General features: G+C 49.1%; 1 protein-coding gene across 1 annotated transcript in view; it reads right to left on the bottom strand.

The window, feature by feature from the left end:
• dmgdh (dimethylglycine dehydrogenase) overlaps positions 1-20,826 on the bottom strand; it is an 86,672-nt gene extending 65,846 nt beyond the window's left edge. The window contains exons 1-4 of the mRNA XM_078396744.1: positions 20,611-20,826; positions 16,889-17,066; positions 7,640-7,738; positions 6,144-6,308 (exon numbers count right to left, since the gene is read on the bottom strand). Coding sequence (XP_078252870.1) covers positions 6,144-6,308; positions 7,640-7,738; positions 16,889-17,066; positions 20,611-20,747 — 579 coding nt within the window. The 5' untranslated portion in view covers positions 20,748-20,826. The remainder of the gene's footprint in view (positions 1-6,143; positions 6,309-7,639; positions 7,739-16,888; positions 17,067-20,610) is intronic.
• Positions 20,827-25,462: the final 4,636 nt, after the last annotated feature.

Genomic DNA, 25,462 nt, shown 5'->3' with positions numbered 1-25,462 from the left:
AGCGGAGTAGCCAGTGGCTCTGGCTGAAGAGGAAAGACCCAATCTGATCTCCCAAATAAGCCCGCTAGGCAGATGCAGAGGGGGGTGGTTCTGGGACGCCAGAATGCACTGCTGAGCCTACTGGAGACGTCGTGGGTCCAATCAGCGAAACGTTGATGAAAGTAGGTGCCCACTTGATAACCCCAATGACGTGTCTGCCTAGCCTTTCTCAACATCGGAGGAGCATAGGTGAGTGCATAAGCCTCCCACCGGGAGCAAGTTGACATTTGCACTTTGGATTTCTAACATCTTGTCCTGTGTATTTGGAAACATAACATAACATAACATAACAACACTTTATTGTCATTCGGTACAACACCGAACGAAATTTCAGCAGTCACAAGACACAGCAAAAAAAGAAAAGAACACAGGACACCCGACCCCAACACAACACAAACATCCATCACAGTGACTCCAAACACCCCATCACTGTGATGGAGGCAACAAAACTTCCCCTCTCTTCCCCCCGCACCCACGGACAGGCAGCTCGACCCCTACCGAGGCAACCGACACGCACAGCCCCCGCAAGAGGATGGAAGGCCCCGCGGCCGAGCCGCCCCGGGCACCGAAACTTCCCGCGGCCGCACCGGGCGATGTTAAGTTCAGCGGCCGAGCCGCACCGGGCACCGAAACGTCCCGCGGCCGAGCCGCGCTGGCGATGTTAAGTCCAGCGGCCAAGCCGCACCGGGCACCGAAACGTCCCGCGGCCGAGCCGCACTGGCGATGTTAAGCCCAGCGGCCAAGCCGCACCGGGCACCGAAACGTCCCGCGGCCGAGCCGCGCTGGCGATGTTAAGTCCAGCGGCCAAGCCGCGCTGGGCACTGGAACGTCCCACGGCTGCACCGGGCGATGTTAAGTCCAGCGGCCGAGCCGCACCGGGCACTGAAACGTCCCGCGGCCGAGCTGCGCCGGCGATGTTAAGTCCTGCAGCCGAGCCGCGCCGGCGATGGAAGGCCCCGCGGGCGAGCTGCGCCCCGGGGAAGAGACCTAATAAAAGAAAGGTTTCCCCCGCCCCACCCCACCCCCCACACCCCCACCACACATACACAGCCAAAAACAGAAACAAAAACCATCCCAACACCGACACAAACAAAAAAAAGAAAAAAAGACAACAGACTGCCAGAGAGCCGCAGCCGTTAGGCGCAGCCAACTCCTCCCTTCTTGTTATATAATCTATTGTATGGGTTTCCTCCAGCTGCTCAGGTTCCCAAAGATGTGCGGGTTTGTAAGTTAATTGGTCTCCGTAAATTGCCCCTCATGTGCAGGGAGTGGGTGAGAAAGGGGCACAAAGTAAAAACTAGTGTGAATGGTTGATCAATGGTTGGCGTGGACTCGGTGTGCCGAAGGGCCTCTTTCCATACCGTATCTGTAAAACTAAATAAAGATCAATTGATTTTCCAGCTCATTGTAACAATAGTTATTACTGTAGCAAGCCCAGAAATGCATGATGGGATTCCAACTTTGAAGTATTCATTGGGCACCTGAAGATTCCACCAAGTGATTCCACCATATGGGGAAAGATGATTTACTGATCGGGGCATGCTCACAGTCCTTCCCCCAGGCCAGAGGATTCTAAAGCTAGGATGCGTAGGCTTTATGGTGAGAGGGGAGAGATTAGGACGGAACTCGGGGCAAAATTTGCAGAGTGGCGGAGTAGACTTGATGGGCTGAACGGCCTAATTCTGCTCCTGATGAAAAATCACTTTTTTCCACCCAGAGAGTGGTCTAAATCTAGAATGAGCTGGCAGAGGAATCTGTGGAATCTATAGAAGCTGATACAATTATGATTTTTGAAAGACATTTGGACAGATATATTGATAGGAAGGGTTTAGAGAGCTATAGAAACATAGAAACATAGAAAATAGGTGCAGGAGTAGGCCATTCGGCCCTTCGAGCCTGCACCGCCATTCAATATGATCATGGCTGATCATCCAGCTCAGTAGCCTGTACCTGCCTTCTCTCCATACCCCCTGATCCCTTTAGCAAAAAGGGCCACATCTAACTCCCTCTTAAATATAGCCAATGAACTGGCCTCAACTACCTTCTTTGGCAGAGAATTCCACAGACTCACCACTCTCTGTGTGAAGAAATTTTTTCTCATCTCGGTCCTAAAAGACTTCCCCCTTATCCTTAAGCTGTGACCGCTGGTTCTGGACTCCCCCAACATCGGGAACAATCTTCCCGCATCTAGCCTCTCCAACCCCTTAAGAATTTTATATGTTTCTATAAGATCCCCCCTCAGTCTTCTAAATTCCAGCGAGTACAAGCCCAGTCTATCCAGTCTTTCCTCATATGCAAGTCCCGCCATCCCAGGGATTAATCTGGTGAACCTTCTCTGTACTCCCTCTAAGCCAAGAACGTCTTTCCTCAGGTTAGGAGACCAAAACTGCACACAATACTCCAGGTGCGGTCTCACCAAGGCCCTGTACAACTGCAGCAGATCCTCCCTGCTCCTAAACTCAAATCCTCTTGCTATGAATGCCAACATACCATTCGCTTTCTTCACTGCCTGCTGCACCTGCATGCTTGCTTTCAATGACTGGTGCACCATGACACCCAGGTCACGTTGCATCTCCCCTTCTCCCAATCGGTTACCATTCAGGTAATACTCTGCTTTCCTGTTCTTACCGCCAAAGTGGATAACCTCACATTTATCCACATTAAATGCAAGGGAAAGGGACTAGTCCAATGCGCCCACGTAGTTGGCATGGACACAAGATGGGCTGAAGGGCCTATTTCCATGCTGAACATGCTCGACGACTCTAGGGCTCCATTAAAATTAAAGATGCAAACAATGCCAACTGTGGATTGCCCCAATTTTTTTAGATTTAGAGATACAGTGCAGAAACAGGTCCTTCGGCCCACCGGGTCCGCACTGCCCAGCGATCCCCGCACATTAACACTATCCTACACCCACTAGGGACAATTTTTACATTTGCCCAGCCAATTGACCTACATACCTGTACGTCTTTGGAGTGTGGGAGGAAAACGAAGATCTCGGAAAAACCCACGGGGAGAACGTACAAACTCCGTACAGACGGCGCCCGTAGTCAGGATCGAACCTGAGTCTCCGGCGCTGCATTCGCTGTAAGGCAGCAACTCTACCGCTGTGCCACCGTGCCGCACCACTGGACACACTGCCACTTTGTTACCCCCAAGGCGAAGAATATCTTTGGAGGATTTTGACTTTAAAGGTAAAAATCTTTCATGGTTTCTTGGGCAGAATTGAGAAACGTCCCGCCAGTTCCACTGGGAAAGGTTGACCAGAAGTTCGGCAGCAGTTCAAGAGGACAGCTCACTGCACCTTCTCCAGGGAAAGTAAAGATGAGCAAGAATTGGCGGCCTTGTCAGCAACATCTACTTCCCGCAAATTCACTTAAAAAATTAGTTTAAAAATCCTTTTTTATGCTGTGGAAATTGGAGGTGATCATTTAACTCTGATTGTTTTTCATATCATGGAAATAAATGTTAAAAGAAACTTCTGACATCATACAGAAGGTAACACAATGATGAGGACATCTTTACTGTAAGTAAATGTGCTAGCTGAGGCAGGCACTATAATGGATAGGATCGGAAAGGAAAGGTTTAGAGGGATACTCGACCAAGTGGCCCAAATCTCTCCTGCATTGGTGCAGTGCCCTGTCCTTCCCCCTCTCTCCTCAACCCCCCCTCCCCTCCCCTCCCCTCCCCCTCCCTCCTTCCCCCCTCCACTCCCCTACCCTCCCCCTTTTCCCCTCCCCCCCAATCCATCCCCCTCAACCCCCGTTATCCTCCCTCCTTCACCCTCCCTCCACCCCTCTCCCTCCCTCCTTTCCTCCCTAGGAGATAGATTTAAACTTTAAAATGTGAATAACAAAAAATATAACACCAATTTCAATAAAACTACTTGCATTATCACTAAAGTGACAATGGTGAGTAAGGTGGGCCTAAAAAATTTGCGCTATCGTGTACCGTTTTGGCTGAAGTTCAATCACAAACAAACAAACAAATGAGAGTTTTAGTATATAGATGTGTCCTTGTACACCAGTCACTGAAAGTAAACATGCAGGTACAGCAGGCAGTGAAGAAAACGAATGGCACGTTGGCCTTCATAATGATTTCATAAGGATTTGAGTAGAGGAGTCAAGAGGTCCTTCTGCAGTTGTACAGGGCCTTGGTGAGACCACATCTGGAGTACTGTGTGCAGTTTTGGTCTCCTAATTTGAGGAAGGACATCCTTGTGATTCTATTCTCTGAACTGAACTGGGATCTTATGGAAACGTATAAAATTATAAAAGGACTGGGCAAGCTAGATGCAGGAAAAATGTTCCGTATGTTGGGGGAGTCCAGAACCAGGGGCCACACAGTCAAAGAATAAAGGGGAGGCCATTTAAAACTGAGATGAGAAAAAACTTTTTCACCCAGAGTGTTGTGAATTTGTGGAATTCTCTGCTACAGAAGGCAGTAGAGGCCAATTCACTGGATGAATTTAAAAGAGAGTTAGATGGAGCTCTTGGGACTAGTGGAATCAAGGGATTATGGGGAGAAGGCAGGAAAGGGGTACTGATTGTGGGTGATCAGCTATGATCACAATGAATGGTGGTGCTGTCTTGAAGGGCCAAATGGCCTCCTCCTGCACCTATTTTCTATGTTTCTATGAGGCAAATATGGGCAAATGGAACTAGCTTGGTTGGGGCATCCTGGTAAGCTTGGCAAGATGTGCTGAATGGCCTGTTTTCATGCTGTATGACTCTGTGACTCTAAACTGAAGACTCAATTGACATCCCAAAAACAGGAAACACCATGGATATGATATGGCTATGGTAGCCTGATATAAGGCCCCCTACCCATTTCATGGAGAAGACAACTGAATTAAATGTTAATCATCTCTTTTTAGAGTCATAGAGTGATATAATGTGGAAACAGGCCCTTCAGCCCAACTTGCCCACACTGGCCAACATGTCCAAGCTACACTAGTCCCACCTGCCTGCGCTTGGTCCGTATCCCTCCAAACACATCCTATCCATGTACCTGTCTAACTGTTTCTTAAATGTTGGGATAGTCCCAGCCTCAACTACCTCCTCTGGCAGCTTGTTCCATACACCCACCACCCTTTGTGTGAAAACGTTACCCCTCAGATTCCTATTCAATCTTTTCCCCTTCACCTTAAACCTATGTCCTCTGGTCCTCGATTCCCCTACTCTGGGCAAGAGACTCCGTGCATCTACCTGATCTATTCCTCTCATGATTTTATACACCTCTATAAGATCACCCCTCATCCTCCTGCGCTCCTAGGAATAGAGACCCAGCCTACTCAACCTCTCCCTGTAGCTCACACCCTCTAGACCTGGCAACATCTTCATAAATCTTCTCTGAACCCTTTCAAGCTTGACAATATCTTTTGTATAACATGGTGCCCAGAACTGAACACAATATTCTAAATGCGGTCTCACCAACGTCTTATACAACTGCAACATGACCTCCCAACGTCTATACTCAATACTCTGACTGATGATTTTCGTTTAATTACTAGACCAAACCTCTCCTGCATTGGTGCAGCACCCTCTCCTCTCCCCCTTCCCCCCTCCCCCCCCCTCCCTCTCACCTCCACCCCCCCTCCCCTTCCCCCTCCCCCTCCTCCCTTCCCCTCCCCCTTCCACTCCCCCCCACTCCATCCTCCTCAACCCCACTTGTCCTCCCTCCCCCTCCCTCCCCCTCCCTCCCTCCTCCTTCCCAAGGAGATTGAATTAAACTTTAAAATATGAATGACTTAAAAAATATAACACCGATTTCAATGAAACTTCTTCCATTAGCACCAAAGGGACGACGGTGAGTAAGGTGGGCCTAAAATTGTCATGCTATCGAATGCCGTTTTGGCTGTAGTTCAGGAACAAACAAACAAACACGAGGTTTAGTGTATAGATTTGGTGCACAAGGTCAGCGCGAGTAAAATTATTTTGTAAAGCAGTGCACTAACACTTCTAAGTAAAGCTTTCCTAGATATTTGCAATAATTTGCAAACCGTTCACAAAAGTTTAAAAGGTCAAGGTAAAAAGACTGCAGAAAGTAAATGACACATCAGCAAAATAATCGATTAATACGAAGTCAACTGGGCAGCAGTTTACCTTGTCAATATTTATCAGCGGGAAGAGTTCCAGCACCTTTTCAGGGCTTATTAAGAATTGTGGAGTCACATTCCAGCGTGTTCGGGTCATCTGGTAGTGAAATTCATCCACTCGGGTCGGGGTGGTTGCAATCCGGACACTGCCAGGCTGATGGAAGCCAACTGCCTGTGGAAGCGATACAAAACCAGGAATGATCAGGGGGACTGCTTAGAGGCGGCACGGTGGCCAGGGCGGCACGGTGGCATTGTGGCAGAGCTACTGCCTTACAGCGCCACCATCATGGGCCAGGTACCAAGTCATGGTGAGACGGAGCACAGGAAGGAGATTGAGAACTTGGTCGGCTAATGCCAAAACAACAACCTTTCCCTCAATGTCAGCAAGACAAAGGAGATTGCGATTGACTCCAGGATGCAAAGTGGCACACAAACCTCAGTATACATTGATGGTGCCAAAGTAGTGATGGTAGAAAGCTTCAAGAAGCTAGGCGTAAATATCACCAGCAACTTGTGCTGGACCGCCATATTGTAGCAAATGGCCAAGAAAGCACACCAATGCTTCTACTCCCTTAGAAGGCCTGGGAAGTTCGGCATGTCCCCAGCAACTCTCTCCAACATCTTAAGATACACCACGAAAGGAATTTTATTAGGATGCATCACAGCATGGTTTGGGAACAGCTCCCAGGCCACAAGAAATTGCAGAGAGTTGTGGACGCAGCCAAGACCATCACACAAGCTTCAATCTCCCTTCCATTGACTCCATCTACATTTCACGCTGCCTCGGCAAGGCCAGTAGCACAATCGAGGACCAGTCTCACCCCGCCCACTCCCTCTTCTCCCCTCTCCCATCAGGCAAGAGGTAAAGAAGTGTGAAAATGCATACCTCCAGATTCAGGGACAGTTTCTTCCCAGGTGTTATTAACAGAACCATCCTATCACCAACTGGAGAGGGGTCCTGACCTACCAGTGTGGGAATGGGAGGGGGAGTTAAAGGTCAGCGTGGGAAAGGGAGGGGGAGTTAAAGTGTTTAGCAACCGAGAGATCGCTGAGGCCTTGGCGGAATGAGCGGAGGTGTTCAGCGATACGATCTCCGAGCCTGTGCTTAGTGTCGCCGATATATAGGAGTCCACACCTGAAACAGCGTAGACAGTAGATGAGGTTGGAGGAGGTGCAGGTGAACCTCTGCCTCTACCCGAAAAGACTGTCGGGGTCCTTGTCCCGCTGAGTTACTCCAGCATTCTGTGTCGATATTCGATGTAAACTAGCATCTGCAGTTCCTTCCTGCACTCTACGTATAGCTGGTACCCTCTCCTGCAACATTCTGGTAAATCTCTCCAGCACCCACTCAAAAGCCTCCGAATCCTTTGTGTAATGGGGCCACCAGGAATGCACATAATACTCCAGTTGTAGCCTTTTTCAAAATCCTGTGCTGCCCAATGGGATCAACAACACACCTGAAATTGATAGAGGAGGAATTTATCGAGGAGTGATAACACTTACCTGCCCCGTCTCTTGTTCCAAACGTTCATACAGTTTGATGCTGTAGTGATGGATTTTCTTTAAATTGATCCCAGGATGAAAATATGTTGTTAAACCAGCCTGAAGGAAGATAAAATATTTGAATTTAAGACCTCAGTATGTAAGAACAAATTTGAACAAAACGTTGTCCTGAGGAGATACAAACATGCATTTAATTCATAAAGAATTTACAGTCAAAATAATATTAATTTTCAAAGTATCTTTGCAACTCTTCCAATGTCTTCCTTTGATTTTGAATCGGGGGTTTTTTTGTTGCAAAAACTGCCATGTATTGACCTAATCAAGATAATTATTCACATCGAGACACAAGGAACTTCAGATGCTGGTATCTTGAACAAAATACAAAGCATTGCAGGAACTCAGTAGGTCAGGCAGCATCTGTGCAGAGAATGGGGTGAAGGATTCTGTCACTGAAGGAGCTATTCAGTGCAGTGACAGTGTCCTGCAAGGGGTGGGAGTCGTTGTCCAGCAGCGATGTTAGCTTTGCCATCATCCTCCTCTCTCCCACCACCTGCACTGAGTCGAGGGGGCAACCCAGGACAGAGCTGGCCTTCCTGACCAGCTTGTCAAGTCTCTTCCCCTCCGCCGCTGAGTTGCTGCTGCTCCAGCAGACCACTCCATAGAAGATGGCTGATGCAATCACCGTGTTTAGATTTTAGATTTAGATTTAGAAATACAGCGCAGAAACAGGCCCCAGCGATCCCCGCACATTAACACTATCCTACACCGACTAGGGTCAATTTTTTACATTTGCCCAGCCAATTAACCTACAAACTTGTACGTCTTTGGAGTGTGGGAGGAAACCGCAGATTTCGGAGAAAACCCACGCAGGTCACGGGGAGAACGTACGAACTCCGTACAGACAGCGCCCGTAGTCAGGATTGAACCTGAGTCTCCAGCGCTGCATTCGCTGTAAGGCAGCAACTCTACCGCTGCGCCACCGTGCCGCCCCTTGTATTGCATTGTATTGTATTGTAGAAGGTCCTTAGGAGTGCCCCCTGCACTCCAAAGAACCTGAGTCTTCTTAGCAGATAAAGTCTGCTCTGGCCCTTTCCGGATAGCGCATCGATGTTTTCAGTCCAGTCCAGTTTTTTGTTGGGGTAGGAGAAGCAGAAGCAGTGGGTGGTGACTGAGACCCAAGTGCTGTGGGAGGGGGGGTGGGGCAGCGTACTGGACGTGCAGACAAGGGGGGCTGCAGCAGGGGTGACTGGACCGGGGGAGGGGTAGGTGACTGATCGAACCTGTTGAAGAAAAGGTTCAGATCGTTCACCCACTTCTGGTCCCCCACGGCCCGGGAGTCCGGTTCCTTGTACCCAGAGATGGTTTTGAGGCCTCTCCAGACTCCACTGATATTGTTCCTCTGCAGCTGGTCCTCCATCTTCTTCCTGTAACTGTTCTTCCCCTCTCTGATGTTCCTCCTCAGCTCCTTTTGCACAGCCTTCAGCTCCTCCTTATTTCCCCACTTAAAGGCCCTCTTTTTCTCCTTAAGGAGATCCTTTATGCCAGGGTTGACCCAGGGTTTGTTGTTGGAGAAACACCGTACAGTCCTGGTGGGTGCAGTGTTCTCCACACAGAAGTTAATATAGTCCATGATGCACTGGGTTAGAGCGTCAATGTCCTCCCCATGGGGATCACAGAGTTCCTCCCACACAGTTGTTTCGAAACAAGTCTCTCAGAGCCTCCTCCGTCTCCTCGGACCATCCTCTAACTGTGCGGGTCACCGCTGGTTGCCTGTGCACGAGAGGTTTGTACACAGGCTGGAGATGGATCATGTTGTGGTCAGATCTCCCCGGGGGGGGAGGGGTGCTGAGTTATATGCCTCCTTGGTGTTGGCATAAAATGTCCAGTAATTTGTTGTCTCTGGTGTGGAAGGTGACGTACTGGGTGAACGTGGGCAGAGTGGATGATGGTTGAAGTCCCCGGAGTTTAGAAAGAGGGCATGTGGGTGCTGCGTTTGCAACCAGCTCACAGCTGAGTGCAGTACATCACAGGCCGTGTCGCCATTAGCAGAGGGGGGAATATTTGTTGCTATCAGAACAACATGTGAGAATTCCCTTGATTGATAGTAAGGCCTCATGCTAACAGCTAACAGCTCGATGTCCCTGCAGCACAGCTGCTCTTTAACAGTGATGTGCCCAGGGTTACACCATCTATCATTTACAAACACAGCCAGCCCTCCTCCTTTCCTCTTACCACTCTCCACTGTTCTGTCTGCCCGCCTCAGGTGAAAACCGTCCAGTGAGGCGTTCGTGTCAGGAGTTAACGTGTTCAGCCAGGTCTCTGGCTGGACATGAGGAATGGTAAAGGACTATTGATAATTTTGGGGACTTCAGTTTCCCATGTCCTGCAGAGATGCTGCCTGGCCCGCAGAGTTACTCCAGCACTTTGTTTTTGAGTCTAGTAATCATAGCTTCTGGACCTCAATGCAATCTAAGTTAATACTTCAGAAAAACGTCAGGGGATTATCGCGTTTTGAGGAAGTTAAACAATTAGAAACGTTAAACTGATGTCTCCTGTATTTTACATGGAAGGAACACTGTTCGAAAAAGACTCGGGATTTCTACTTTCATCCATTTATTCAGCAACACCCTCCAAAAACGATTTTATTTGTTCATTTCATGGGTGTTTGTGGAACTATGCTATGTGGAAGATGGACACAAAATGCTGGAGTAACTCAGCAGGACAGGCAGCATCTCTGGAGGGAAGGAATGGGCGACGTTTCAGGTCGAGACCCTTCTTCAGAGTGTTCTTCAGTCTCAACCCTAAACGTCACCCATTCTTTCTCTCCAGAGATGCTGCCTGTCCCGCAGAGTTACTCCAGGTTTTTGGGTTTATATCATATATATACAGCCGGAAACAGGCCTTTTCGGCCCTCCAAGTCCGTGCCGCCCAGCGATCCCCGTACATTAACCCTATCCTACACCCACTAGGGACAATTTTTACATTTACCCAGCCAATTAACCTACATACCTGTACGTCTTTGGAGTGTGGGAGGAAACCGAAGATCTCGGAGAAAACCCACGCAGGTCACGGGGAGAACGTACAAACTCCTTACAGTGCAGTACCCGTAGTCAGGATCGAACCTGAGTCTCCGGTGCTGCATTCGCTGTAAAGCAGCAACTCTACCGCTGCGCCACCGTGCCGCCCTATCATTTATCATTGGTTTAAACCAGCATCTGCAGTTCTTTCCTGCACTATGCTATATGGAAACTGAGCTGAAACATTGGCCAGCAGAACAATTACTATATGTCAAATGCAATTTATTGATGTTAAAGACTTTTAGATATTCTGTGCAAGTGCATGGTGCTAAATAATGGAAATCCTTTATTTCTCTTAATGTGTGAAGACGGAAGGCACAGTGTATCAGTCACTGCATATCCCACTGTATCTACTGTTCCACCTTCATTACACTAAAAGCATTAGTTTAGACTTTATTAACTGACCCCTTTGGAACTTCTTTTCAAGTCCAATTAAATGTAAACTCCTCCCAGGGGTTTTGGATTCAACATTGTTGCTCAAACAATTGATGTGTAGGAAAGAACTGTAGATGCTGGTTTAAATCGAAGGTAGACATAAAATGCTGGACTAACTCAGCGGGACAGGCAGCATCTCTGGTGAGAAGGAATGGGTGACGTTTCGGGTTGAGACCTTTCTTCAAACTGATGTCAGGGGAGTGGGCGGAACAAAGATAGAATGTAGTCAGAGAAAAGTAAGACTGGTGGGAGAACTGGGAAGGGGGAGGGGATGGAGAGAGGGAAAGCAAGGGCTATTTGGCTAAGTTAGAGAAGTCAATGTTCATACCGTTGGGGTGTAAACTACCCAAGCGAAATATGATGTTGTTCCTCCAATTTGCGCTGGGCCTCACTCTGACAATGGAGGAGGCCCAGGACAGAAAGGTCAGATTGGGAATAGGAGGGGGAGTTGAAGTGCTGAGCAACTGGGAGATCAGGTAGATTAAGGCAGACTGAGCGAAATGTGTTCAGCGAAATGATCGCCGAGCCTGCACTTGGTCTTTCCGATGTACAGAAGTTGACACGCGGATGTTTTCCATATTAGATCATCGGAGATGTCCTCATTCTTTAAGAAATGGGGGTTCCCCTCTTCCATTATAGATGAAGGTCTCACTAGGGTCAAAAGGGTCACTCGGGACAAAAGTCCCGCCCCCCTGATATCAGCCTGAAGAAGGGTCTCAACCCGAAGTGTCACCCATTCCTTCCCTCCAGAGATGCTGCCTGACCCGCTGAGTTACTCCAGCATTTTGTGATACCTTCATTTATAATTCTGCTACACATTCTGCATGACTAGGCTTACAAATTTCCTAGAAATAACCAAAACACTTTGTCACTATTTGCTGCAACTTTTATTTACTTTTATTCAACTACCAATGTATTCAATGAATCATAGCAATTTGCAATATAAGTGGCCTTTCAGCCTTTTGTATCCAGACCGATCCAAGGGATTTTAGGATGCAACTGAACACAGATTTAATCGTATGAAGAATGGGGAAGAATTAATCACAAACACACTGACTTGGGCTGAAAAATTAATTATTTAAAGATATTTACAATAACACAATTTAATTGATATGTTTTAATTAATTAATTACTTTGTTCATCACCAATGCAGAAATGGGGGCTTTGCACACATCAAACTGTACATTCTGCAAAACTGCAAATGTAAAATTATTATTTTACATTGTGCATTTGATGTCAAAATGAACATATTTGAAATCATACATTTACATGCAATGCAAAGTGTAATAAAATACACTTTTGAGGCAATATGGAATATCACAGTTTTTATACACATCGGTCAATAAAATATCCAGACACAATTTGTTACAAAATCCCATAATATTAATAATCATCGAATCACGGGATGATGCCATCAGGGAAGTCAAGTTGGCTGTTGCTGCCCCATGAAACCCCCTCCAAAAAAATTGAAAAGCTGTTAACATAAAACGTTTAAGAAATCTCTCTTTCCAGATAATAAATAGAACAGTACTCTCCAGAATGTAGTTGAAAGCATATCTCAAGAATAAGATGGCACTGAAACACAATTCAATCTATTAATCTATTGGTCTGAAGAAGGGTCTCGACTCCGAAACGTCACCCATTTCCTCTCTCCAGAGATGCAGCATGTCCCGCTGAGTTAGACAATAGACAATAGGTGGAGGAGTAGGCCATTCGGCCCTTCGAGCCAGCACCGCCATTCACCGTGATCATAGCTCATCATCCACAATCAGTACCCCGTTCCTGCCTTCTCCCCATATACCCTGACTCTGCTATCATTAAGAGCTCTATGCAACTCTCTCTTAAAAGCATCCAGAGAATTGGCCTCCACTGCCTTCTGAGGCAGAGAGTTCCTCAGCTTCACAATCCAGCATTTTGTGTCTTTCTTCAATCTATTATTGTTGGATTTGAAATAATTTGAACTTTTAAAATTATATCTTTACAGCATTATATAAACACACCCCTCAAATCACTGACTCTATCCTTCTGAGATGATTGTGACAGAGATAGACATAAAGTGCCGGAGTAACTCAACGGGTCAAGCAACATCCCTGGAAAAAAGGAATAGGTGATGTTTCGGGTTCCTCAGTCTGAAGAAGGGTCTCAACCCAAAACAATAGACAATAGGTGCAGGAGGAGGCCATTCGGCCCTTCGAGCCAGCACCGCCATTCAATGTGATCATGGCCTGATCATTCTCAATCAGTACCCCGTTCCTGCCTTCTCCCCATACCCCCTGACTCCGCTATCCTTAAGAGCTCTATCCAGCTCTCTCTTGAATGCATTCAGAGAATTGGCCTCCACTGCCTTCTGAGGCAGAGAATTCCACAGATTCACAACTGTCTGACTGAAAAGCTTTTTCCTCATCTCAGTTCTAAATGGCCTATCCCTTATTCTTAAACTGTGGCCGCTTGTTCTGGACTCCCCCAACATTGGGAACATGTTTCCTGCCTCTAACGTGTCAAACCCCTTAATAATCTTATACGTTTCGATAAGATCTCCTCTCATCCTTCGAAATTCCAGTGTATACAAGCCTAGTCGCTCCAGTCTTTCAACGTCACCTATTCCTTTACTGAACAACTCAACTTTTGACAATGCATCCCAAACATTACGCAAGACCAAATGTTTACAGAATTCTTTCTCACTTGGACATGGAAAAATAGAAAATAGGTGCAGGAGGAGGCCATTCGGCCCTTCAAGCCAGCACCGCCATTCATTGTGATCATGGCTGATCGTCCACAATCAATAACCCGTGCCTGCCTTCTCCCCATATCCCGTGACATGTCACGCTGCAATGAATTAGTTGCCGTGCAAAATACTCTGGGTGCTAAACTGACTTGTGTTTCACAGGAAGAAAGGTCAGCGGCACGGTGGCGCAGCGGTAGAGTTGCTGCCTTACAGTGCCAGAAATCCGGGTTCAATCCTGACTATGGGTGCTGTCAGTACAGAGTTTGTACGTTCTCCTTTGTGAAATACTTTGTGTTTTTTCCCAGGTGCTCCAGTTTCCTCCCACACTCCAAAGACATACAGGTAGGTTTGTAGGTTAATCGTCCCTTGTGTATAGGATAGTGCTAATGTATGGAGTGATCGGTGGTCGGTGCGGACTCGGTGGGTTGAATTGCCTGTTTCCGCGCTGTATCTCCAAACTAAACCGAACTAAAAGTCCCAAATATTTTATGTCCATTGAGGTTCTTTTGAAATAGTAGTCATAGAAAATATAGTCCTAGGAAAAGCAGCAGCCAATATGAAAACAGTTATGCTGCAATGACCATATAATCTGAGGGATTCCTTCTCTTCTTAAAAAAAGGATATGAAGAGGGTATTTCCTGGATGTGGAGAGGATGTTTCCACGAGTGGGAGAGTCTAGGACCAGAGGGCACAGCCTCAGAATTAAAAGATGTACCTTTAGAAAGGAGATGAGGAGGAAATTCTTTAGCCAGAGAGTGGTGAATTTATTGCCACAGACGGCTGTGGAGGCCAAATCAAAGCGGAGATTGACATTCTTCATTAGTACGGGTGTCACAGGCAATGTGGAGAAGGCAGGATAATAGGGTTGAGAGGGAAACATAGATCAGCCGTGACTGAATGGCGGAGTAGACCAGATGTGCCAAATTGCCTAATTCTGCTCCTATGACTTACGAAGTTATGAAAATACCCCCAATACAACTCGGTATTGTATTCAATTTGGGAGAGGACTTGTTTGGTCCAAAAGATGGCACAAGTGAAAGTGCAGCACACTTTTGAGCCTGCACTCAGACTGCATTAAGAATACTTGTGTTTGGAAAATGCTGGAGTAACTCAGCAGGTCAGGCAGCATCTCAGGAGAGAAGGAATGTGTGACGTTTCGGGTCGAGATCCTTCTCCAGACTGATGTCAGGGGGGTGGGACAAAGGAAGGATATAGGCGGAGACAGGAAGATAGAGGGAGATCTGGGAAGGGGGAGGGGAAGAGAGGGACAGAGGAACTATCTAAAGTTGGAGAAGTCAATGTTCATACCACTGGGTTGCAAGTTGCCCAGGCGAAATATGAGGTGCTTTTTCTTATACTATCTTAAGAATACTTGTGTGCTCATATCTCTAAAATAGGACTTGGACAGGCAGCCTTCTGACACAGAGTGCAACCGTTCAGTTATCAGGTTACATAAAAGATATGTTGGCCGGTGGTCCCAGTGCTGTTGCCAACGTTCACCCTTCTGCTATCATGGCTTATGTGAAAGTATCAATTAGCTGCTTGAACATCCTTGCTGTAAATAGAAAGCACTTGCTACTTGGCTCGGTCCACCGCAACTACATTTCACTCACATTCACCAACTGCAAGACATCTGGGATGTCCTGGGAATGTTCAGTGCACTAAATGACTGCAAGTTCCTTATTCCCAGCAACGCTCTATCACCGTTATTCTGGCGGCTCTACAGATCCAAGTGCTCAGTTACTTTACTTTCAGGAGGCCACAAGCGTAACAAATTCTCCGAAAGCAAAATACTGCACATGCTGTAAATCTGAAACAAAAACAGGAAATACTGTAAATACTCAGCAAGCCGATGGGCAGCTACTTTAACTCTGTTTTCCCTCACATTTGCTGCCTGACCAGCTGAGTGTTTCCAATATTTTCTGTTTAAAAAAAATAATGATGTGATAGATGTATCTGTCCACTGTGGGTGGCTTGAGAGTAATCGTGTATAGTCTTTCCGCTGACTGGAGAGCACGCTACAAAATAGTTTTCCACTGTACCTCGGTGCACGTGACAAGAAATTAAACTAAAGAAAGACACAAAATGCTGGAGTAACTCAGCGGCATCTCTGGAGAAAAGGAATAAGTGACGTTTCAGGTCGAGACCCTTCTTCAGACTGAGATCCAGGGGAGCGAAACTAGAGGAATGAAAAGGTACAGAACAAATCATCACCGGTACCATATAATTTGCTTGGGCAGCTTACAATCCAACAGTATTAATATTGATTTTTCTAGATTTTTTTTAGATTTAGAGATACAGCGCGGAAACAGGCCCTTCGGCCCACCGAGTCCGCGCCGCCCTGCGATCCCCGCACATTAACACTATCCTACACACACTAGGGACAATTTTTACATTTACCCAGTCAATTAACCTACAAACCTGTATGTCTTTGGAGTGTGGGAGGAAACCGAAGATCTCGGAGAAAACCCACGCAGGTCACGGGGAGAAGGTACAAACTCCGTACAGACGGCGCCCGTAGTCAGTATCGAACCCGGGTCTCCGGCGCTGCATTCTCTGTAAGGCAGCAACTCTACCGCTGCGCCACCATGCCACCCAGTGGCCCTTGCATTCACTCTCTCTCCATCCCTCTTCCACCCTTGCTAGTTTCACTGTTTGTATCCCTTCATTATCATGTCCTCCACAGCCAACAATTGACCTTTGTGGGCTCCACCTTTCTTGAGTCATTGGTCCTGGCTGTGATTTGTTCTGAACCTTGTCGTACCTCTAGTTTCCCCCTCCCCTGACTCGCAGTCTGAAGAAAGGTCTCGACCTGAAAAGTCCCCTGTTCCTTCTCTCCAGTGATGCTGCCTGACCCGCTGAATTAATCCAGCATTTTGTGTCGATCTTCGGTGTAAACCAGCACCTGCAGATCCTTCGTAAACTAAACTAAACACTGATTTGCGACATGCATTTTCTTTTGCGGGAAAGAAAAATGTTGAAAAGATTGAAATTAGTAAGTAAGCCCCTTACCGCATGCCATGTGGAACCAGCTGTTAGCTCTGACTTCTCCAGCAAAACGACATCTTTCATCCCAGCTTTGGCCAGGTGATAAGCCAAGCTAACTCCAACACAACCACCTCCAATTATAACCGTTTCAGCATTCTCCTTCCACCTTTTCACAGACGACGACGGAGGCTCATTTTCTTTGCTAATTTACAAGAGGACAAAATAGTTAGTCCTCTGCTTTCATCTTCCATCAGTATCGCACCTGCACATGCTGCCGTGAAGCTTTGTTAGCAATGATATTTTTAAGGCAGAGATAGATAGATTCTTCATTAGTATATGTGTCAGAGGTTATGGGGAGAAGGCAGGAGAATGGGGTTAGGAGGGAGAGATAGATCAGCCATGATTGAATGGCGGAGTACGGGTGTCCTAGTGCATCAGTCACTGAAAGGAAGCATGCAGGTACAGCAGGCGGTGAGGTTGTACAGGGCACTAGTGAGACCGCACCTGGAGTACTGTGTGCAGTTTTGGTCTCCAAATTTGAGGAAGGATATTCTTGCTATTGAGGGCGTGCAGCGTAGGTTTACTAGGTTAATTCCCGGAATGGCGGGACTGTCATATGTTGAAAGACTGGAGTGACTAGGTTTGTATACACTGGAATTTAGAAGGATGAGAGGAGATCTTATCGAAACGTATAAGATTATTAAGGGGTTGGACACATTAGAGGCAGGAAACATGTTCCCAATGTTGGGGGAGTCCAGAACAAGGGGCCACAGTTTAAGAATAAGGGGTAGGCCATTTAGAACTGAGATGAGGAAAAACCTTTTCAGTCAGAGAGTTGTGAATCTGTGGAATTCTCTGCCTCGGAAAGCAGTGGAGGCCAATTATCTGAATGCATTCAAGAGAGAGCTAGATAGAACTCTTAAGGATAGCGGAGTCAGGGGGTATGGGGAGAAGGCAGGAACGGGCTACTGATTGAGAATGATCAGCCATGATCACATTGAATGGCGGTGCTGGCTCGAAGGGCCGAATGGCCTCCTCCTGCACCTATTGTCTATAATAGACTTGATGGGCTGAATGGCTTAATTCTACTCCTATCACGTATGACCTTATGACATGATTAGAATACATATGTATACATTGTACATAAACTATCCTAACGTTTAAGAAATAGTTAGACAGGTACATGGATAGGGCAGGTTTGGAGGGATATAGACCCAACGTGGGCAGGTGGGACTAATGTAGCTGGGACAGGTTGGGCAAGTTGGGCCAAAGGGCCTGTTTCCACACTGTACCACTCAATGACTTTGTGACTCTAAAATGCTGGAGACACTCAGGGGGTCAGGCAGGGATCTCTGGAGAAAAGGAATTGGTGACGTTTCGGGTCGAGAGACTCGAGACCCTTACTATTCCTTCTCTCCAGAGATGCTGCCTGTCCCGCTGAGTTACTCCAGCTTTATGTGTCTATCCTCGGTGTAAACCAGCATCTGCAGTTCCTTCCTTCACGTCCTGTGCACAATGTACGTTCCCCAACTTGCTTTGAGATCTGCAGCTGCAGTTTTACTCAAAGATGCAGTAAAAACAGTCAAAGCAAGTCCAAGCCCAAGTCCAGAGCGGCACGGTGGTGCAGCGGTAGAGTTGCTACCTCACAACGCCAAAGACCTGGGTTCGATCCTGACTACGGGCGCTGTCTGTACGGAGTTTGTACATTCTCCCCGTGACCTGCATGGGTTTTCTCCGAGATCTTCGGTTTCCTCCCACACTCCAAAGACAAACAGGTTTGTGGGTTCATTGGCTTGGTATAAATGTAAATTGTCCTTAGTGTGTGTACGTTAGTGTGCGGGGGTAGCTGGTCGGTGCGGACTCAGTGGGCCGAAGGGCCTGTTTCCGCGCTGTATCTCCAAGCTAAACTAAGTAAGCAATAACTGAAGTAAATAGATAATTTCTGATCAATTCACAGAGTTGTGGATTATCTCTGCCGACAGAAACACCGAATGCTTACAGCATTGATAAAGGCTTTTTGCATGCGAGAGCAAGGGTAATCTAGCTAGTTTCACTCTCCAAACCGGTCCCCAAAGTCCTGCAAAAGCCCTTCCAGTTCAGAAACCTCCCCAGCTTGTGCTGAAAGGTTTAGAGGGATGGCCAAACACGGGCAAATCGGAGTAGTTTAAATGGGGCAGTTTGGTCCACATGGACAAGTTAGGCAGAAGGGCTTGTTTCCATGCTGTATGGCTCTACGACTAACTGAATCTGACTCCACAATTAGCCCTGGAAAGGTAGGCTTCACCAAGATTTCTCATGACTTTTGCTTCTTTTGCCATTCACCTTCTTTCTCTGCCCCCTCGTCCTTGTCACCTCCATCAATGGGAAAGCTTTCAATGCTTATTTTCTCCCTATCTATTCTGCCTTCAGTCTTCATAGAAACATAGAAAATAGGTGCAGGAGTAGGCCATTCGGCCCTTCGAGCCTGCACCGCCATTCAATATGATCATGGCTGATCATCTAGCTCAGTAACCTGTACCTGCCTTCTCTCCATACCTCCTGATCCCTTTAGCCACAAGGGCTACATCTAACTCCCTCTTAAATATAGCCAATGAACTGGCCTCAACTACCTTCTGTGACAGAGAATTCCACAGACCCACCACTCTCTGTGTGAAGAAATGTTTTCTCATCTCGGTCCTAAAAGACTTCCCCCTTATCCTTAAGCTGTGACCCCTGGTTCTGGACTTCCCCAACATCGGGAACAATCTTCCCGAACAATTTTGATTATAAATACCCTGCCCCAAGAAGACAACTCCAGATTTTCCAGTTTAGCCATACAACTAAGTTTCTTCAACCCAGAATAACTTTGCTAAATTTCATTAGCTCTCTCTCTCCAGAGCTTTGACACGTTTTCTTTGGAACAGTGCCCAGTACGGGACAAACACTGTACTTCATTTCGGTATCCCATACTTACTATTCAAATTCATGATCCAATATGCATGTTAATCATTCCCCATCCAGGCCTGCCACATCCAACAATGGCTGTGTACCTCGCCATGACAGTCTCAGTTCTGCATCACTTTCAGAACTGCGCCTCCTCGTTTATTCTGCCTCTTCTCATTGTTCTTATCAAAATAGAACACTAAAAGCTGGAGTAACACAGCGGGACAGGCAGCATCTGTGGAGAGAAGGAATGGGTGACGCTTCGGGTCGAGCCCCTTCTGCAGACCCGACCAGAAACGTCGCCCATTCCTTCTCCCCACAGATGCTGCCTGTCCCACTGAGTTACTCTAGCTTTTTCGTGTCTATCTTCGGTTTAAACCAGCGCCTGTCGTTCCTTCTCACACACTATAGCCATATAACAAAGTTTCTTCATAAGTGAACACTTGTTCACAAAATGCTGGAGTAACTCAGCAGCTGGAGTAACTATAGAACACTTCTCGGTATTAAACTTAACCTGCCCGTCCCATCAGCCGCACAAGCTCCGCCAAATGGACTTTTTTCTGCTTTGACATCATGTACTGAAGGCATTTTCAAGTTAGGTGGTTAAATCTAAGAGAGAGAGGGAGGTGATTCTCTTTACAACGACTGAACATGCAAAACTGGCTGAGATATGGCCAGGATATATATTTTTTGTTGCAATTGGCTTAAATAGGGAGATTTGTTTTATTTGTTACTGAGAGATTATGATCAGGTTCGCAAGATCAGACACTCAGAAGCATTGCTTTGAGAGGTGCAAAGGCTTCGGAAAGCACTTACTCACTCACCCCTGCTTGGATGGTTTGGTGGGTGGCGCGTTGCCCGCACAGCGGGCGGGGATCCAGCGGGGACCTCCTGCAAGGACTCTCTGCAATGGCAGTTTCCCACGGAGGTTGGCTTGGAAAGCCTTGAGAAGGCGCGACATGCTCGGACACGGTAGCCGCAGATGCTCGGACTCGGAGACCTGCAAACCCGGAGCGCGAGCTCCAGGCTCCCGGGCAACGCCCCGGCCGCCAATCACAGGCCAGGGGGACCGCACCTGCCCGCCCGCTCTCCGCCAATCAGGGAGCAGCGGGCCGCCGATAGGCGGAGAGCCCACAGGGACACAGAGCCCAATCGCAGCGAGGCAGGCGGGGTTACACCTGCACCATCCACCAAAGTGGGTGCAACAAGATCCCTCCATCCACCAATGTGGGTGCAACAAGATCCCCTCATCCGCCAATGTGGGTGCAGCAAGGTGCCTCCATCCACCAATGTGGGTGCAGCAAGGTGCCTCCATCCACCAATGTGGGTGCAGCAAGGTGCCTCCATCCACCAATGTGGGTGCAGCAAGGTGCCTCCATCCACCAATGTGGGTGCAGCAAGATCCTTCCATCCACCAATGTGGGTGCAGCAAGATCCCCTCATTCACCCAATGTATGTGCAGCAAGGTCTCCTCACCCACCAATGTGGGTGCAGCAAGGTCCCCTCATTCACCTAATGTAGATGCAACATTAAGGACTGCCTCAAAGTGTCCCTCAAAGACTTGGACATCAACCTCAGCACTTGGGAGTCTCTTGCTCTGGACCATCCAACTTGGCGTAGCAAGCTCACCACAGGAGCCCGTGCAGCAGAGAACAGACGCACTGCAGAGGCCCAGAGGAAACGCACCGCGCGCAAGGCCCGGGCTACCTCCACTTCCACTGCAGCAGCCATCCACTTGTGTCCTACGTGTGGGCGTGCCTTCCGGGCCCGGATTGGCCTCACCAGTCACTTCAGGACCCACAGTCACCAATCCTCCAACTGAAAGTGAAGTCATGGTCATCTTCGAACCCGAAGGACGAACAACAACAACAACAGATGCAACAAGGTCCCCTCATTCACCAATGTAGGCACAGCAAGGTCCCCTCATCCACCAATGTGGGTGCAGCAAGGTCCCCTCAATGGGAGGTGCGAGAAGCTGCTGTTTGGAGGGGGTAAATCGTTAGAATTGAGAATCAGGCAGGGTTTTGTCTTCCCAATAGGGTAATGGGAGGGTAGCACGATCAAGCCACCCACCAATGAAAGTGTGGATGATTCCCAACAACCACCAATGGGAAGGTAAGGGGCTGCATCTGCCACGATCATATTGAATGGCGGTGCAGGCTCGAAGGGCCGAATGGCCTACTCCTGCACCTATTTTCTAAGTTTCTCTGTTTCTATGCACCGCTCACCAATGGGAGGGCAGAAGATTCCCGCCATCCACCAATGGGATGGCAGGAGAATTGCACCGCCAACGAATTGCAGCCTGCAACCACAACAACCTGACTGCGGGCGAGGACAGCAGGAGAAGGGAAAGACATTGTGGCCTTCCATCACAGTGAGGAGAGAGAGGACTGGAGGAGACTCACTGTGATGGATGTTTCTTTGATGGATGTTTCTTTTTTTGTGTGTTTTTGGGGTTGGGTAATTTGAATGCCTATTTAATGCTTTTATTGTTGGACTGTGTTTTTGGGGGTTTTGGGGTTGTGTAATTTGAATGCATATTTAATGCTTTTATTGTTGGGCTGTGTTTTGGGGGTTTTGGGGTTGTGTAATTTGAATGCCTATTTAATGCTTTTATTGTTGGACTGTGGGTGACTGAATTTCGTCCAATATTGGATGACAAATAAAGCTATCTTGAATCTTGAATCTTGGGAGGCAAGGAGTGCAGCCCACCAATGGGAGGGCAGGAGAGTTTACCGACAGTGGGAGTGCAGGGGTTTGCATCATCTACCAATGGCAGCGTAGGTTCACAAGGTTAATTTCCGGAATGGCGGGACTGTCATATGTTGAAAGATTGGAGCGACTCGGCTTGTATACATTGGAATTTAGAAGGACGAGAGGGGATCTTATTGAAACATATAAGATCATTAAGGGATTGAACATGATAGAGGCAGGAAGCATGTTCCCAATGTTGGGGAGTCCAGAACAAGGGGCCACAGTTTAAGAATAAGGGGTAGGCCATTTAGAACAGAGATGAAAAAAAACTTTTTCAGTCAGAGAGTTGTAAATCTGTGGAATTCTCTGCCTCAGAAGGCAGTGGAGGCCAATTCTTTGGATCTTTCAAGAAAGAGCTAGATAGAGCTCTTAAAGATAATGGAGTCAGGGGGTATGGGGAGAATGCAGGAACGGGCTACTGATTGAGAATGATCAGCCATGATCACATTGAATGGTGGTGCTGGCTCGAAGGGCCGAATGGCCTACTCCTGCACCTATTGTCTATTGTCAATGGGAGGGCAGGAGGTCCACGCTGCCAACCAACGGGAGGGCAGGAGTTTGCACTGCCCACCAATCAGAGGGAAGCAGTGCAGTCAGCCAATGGGAGGGAAGAATCGCAGTCCGCCAATGGGTGAGTAGGAATTTGTGACATCCACCAATGGGAGTGTAGGTAGTCCCCCAGCCCACCAATGGGAGTTGTTCCCCAGTTCACTAATGGGAGTGGTACCACAGCCCACCAATGGGAGTGGTACCACAGCCCACCAATGGGAGTGTAGGTGGTCTCCCAGCCCACCAATGGGAGTGGTCCCCCCACCAGACCAATGGGAATGTAGGTGGTCCCCATCCCACCAATGGGAGTTGTCCCCCCAGCCCACCAATGGGAGTGCAGGTGGTCCCCAGCCCACCAATGGGAGTGCAGGTGGTCCCCCAGCCCACCAATAGGAGTGCAGATGGTCCCCCAGCCCACCAATGGGAGTGCAGATGGTCCCCAGCTCACCAATGGGAGTGCAGGTGGTCCCCAGCCCACCAATGGGAGTGCAGATGGTCCCCCAGCCCACCAATGGGAGTGCAGGTGGTCCCCCAGCCCACCAATGGGAGTGCAGATGGTCCCCCAGCCCACCAATGGGAGTGCAGATGGTCCCCCAGCCCACCAATGGGAATACAGGTGGTCCCCAGCCCACCAATGGGAGTGCAGATGGTCCCCCAGCCCACCAATGGGAGTGCAGATGGTCCCCCAGCCCACCAATGGGAGTGCAGATGGTCCCCCAGCCCACCAATGGGAGTGCAGGTGGTCCCCAGCCCACCAATGGGAGTGCAGGTGGTCCCCAGCCCACCAATGGGGAGGGGTCCCCCCAGTCAACCAATGGGCGTGGTCCCCTGCCCACCAATGGGGAGGGGTCCCCCCAGTCAACCAATGGGCGTGGTCCCCAGCCCACCAATGGGAGTGCAGGTGCTCCCCAGCCCACCAATGGGAGTGCAGATGGTCCCCCAGCCCACCAATGGGAGTGCAGATGGTCCCCCAGCCCACCAATGGGAGTGCAGGTGGTCCCCAGCCAACCAATGGGAGTGCAGATGGTCCCCCAGCCCACCAATGGGAGTGCAGATGGTCCCCAGCCCACCAATGGGAGTGCAGGTGGTCCCCAGCCCACCAATGGGAGTGCAGGTGGTTCCCCTTCCACCAATGGGAGTGGTCCCCCCACCAGACCAATGGGAATGTAGGTGGTCCCCATCCCACCAATGGGAGTTGTCCCCCTAGCCCACCAATGGGCGTGGTCCCCAGCCCACCAATGGGAGTGCAGGTGGTCCCCTGCCCACCAATGGGGAGGGCAGGTGGTCCCCAGCCCACCAATGGGGAGGGCAGGTGGTCCCCAGCCCACCAATGGGAGTGCAGGTGGTCCCCCAGCCCACCAATGGGAGTGCAGGTGGTCCCCCAGCCCACCAATGGGAGTGCAGGTGGTCCCCAGCCCACCAATGGGAGTGCAGATGGTCCCCCAGCCCACCAATGGGAGTGCAGGTGGTCCCCCAGCCCACCAATGGGAGTGCAGGTGGTCCCCCAGCCCACCAATGGGAATGTAGGTGGTCCCCATCCCACCAATGGGAGTGCAGGTTGTCCCCAGCCCACCAATGGGAGTGCAGGTGGCCCCCCAGCCCACCAATGGGAGTGCAGGTGGTTCCCCGTCCACCAATGGGAGTGGTCCCCCCACCAGACCAATGGGAATGTAGGTGGTCCCCATCCCACCAATGCGAGTTGTCCCCACACCCACCAATGGGCGTGGTCCCCAGCCCACCAATGGGAGTGCAGATGGTCCCCAGCCCACCAATGGGAGTGTAGATGGTCCCACAGCCCACCAATGGGAGTGCAGATGGTCCCCAGCCCACCAATGGGAGTGCAGGTGGTCCCCCAGCCCACCAATGGGAGTGCAGGTGGTTCCCCGTCCACCAATGGGAGTGGCCCCCCCACCAGACCAATGGGAATGTAGGTGGTCCCCATCCCACCAATGGGGGTTGTCTCTCCAGCCCACCAATGGGCGTGGTCCCCAGCCCACCAATGGGAGTGCAGATGGTCCCGCAGCCCATCAATGGGAGTGCAGATGGTCACCCAGCCCACCAATGGGAGTGCAGATGGTCCCCCATCCCACCAATTGGAGTGCAGGTGGTCCCCAGCCCACCAATGGGAGTGCAGATGGTCCCCCAGCCCACCAATGGGAGTGCAGATGGTCCCCCAGCCCACCAATGGGAGTGCAGATGGTCCCCCAGCCCACCAATGCGAGTGCAGGTGGTCCCCAGCCCACCAATGGGAGTGCAGGTGGTCCCCAGCCCACCAATGGGGAGGGGTCCCCCCTTTCAACCAATGGGCGTGGTCCCCTGCCCACCAATGGGGAGGGGTCCCCCCCAGTCAACCAATGGGCATGGTCCCCAGCC

This window comes from Rhinoraja longicauda, chromosome 3 (assembly GCF_053455715.1).
Source record: "Rhinoraja longicauda isolate Sanriku21f chromosome 3, sRhiLon1.1, whole genome shotgun sequence".
In the NCBI taxonomy this organism is placed as follows: Eukaryota; Metazoa; Chordata; class Chondrichthyes; order Rajiformes; family Arhynchobatidae; genus Rhinoraja; species Rhinoraja longicauda.
Note: the sequence above shows the minus strand (reverse complement) of the source record. Positions and strands in the feature narration are given on the sequence as shown.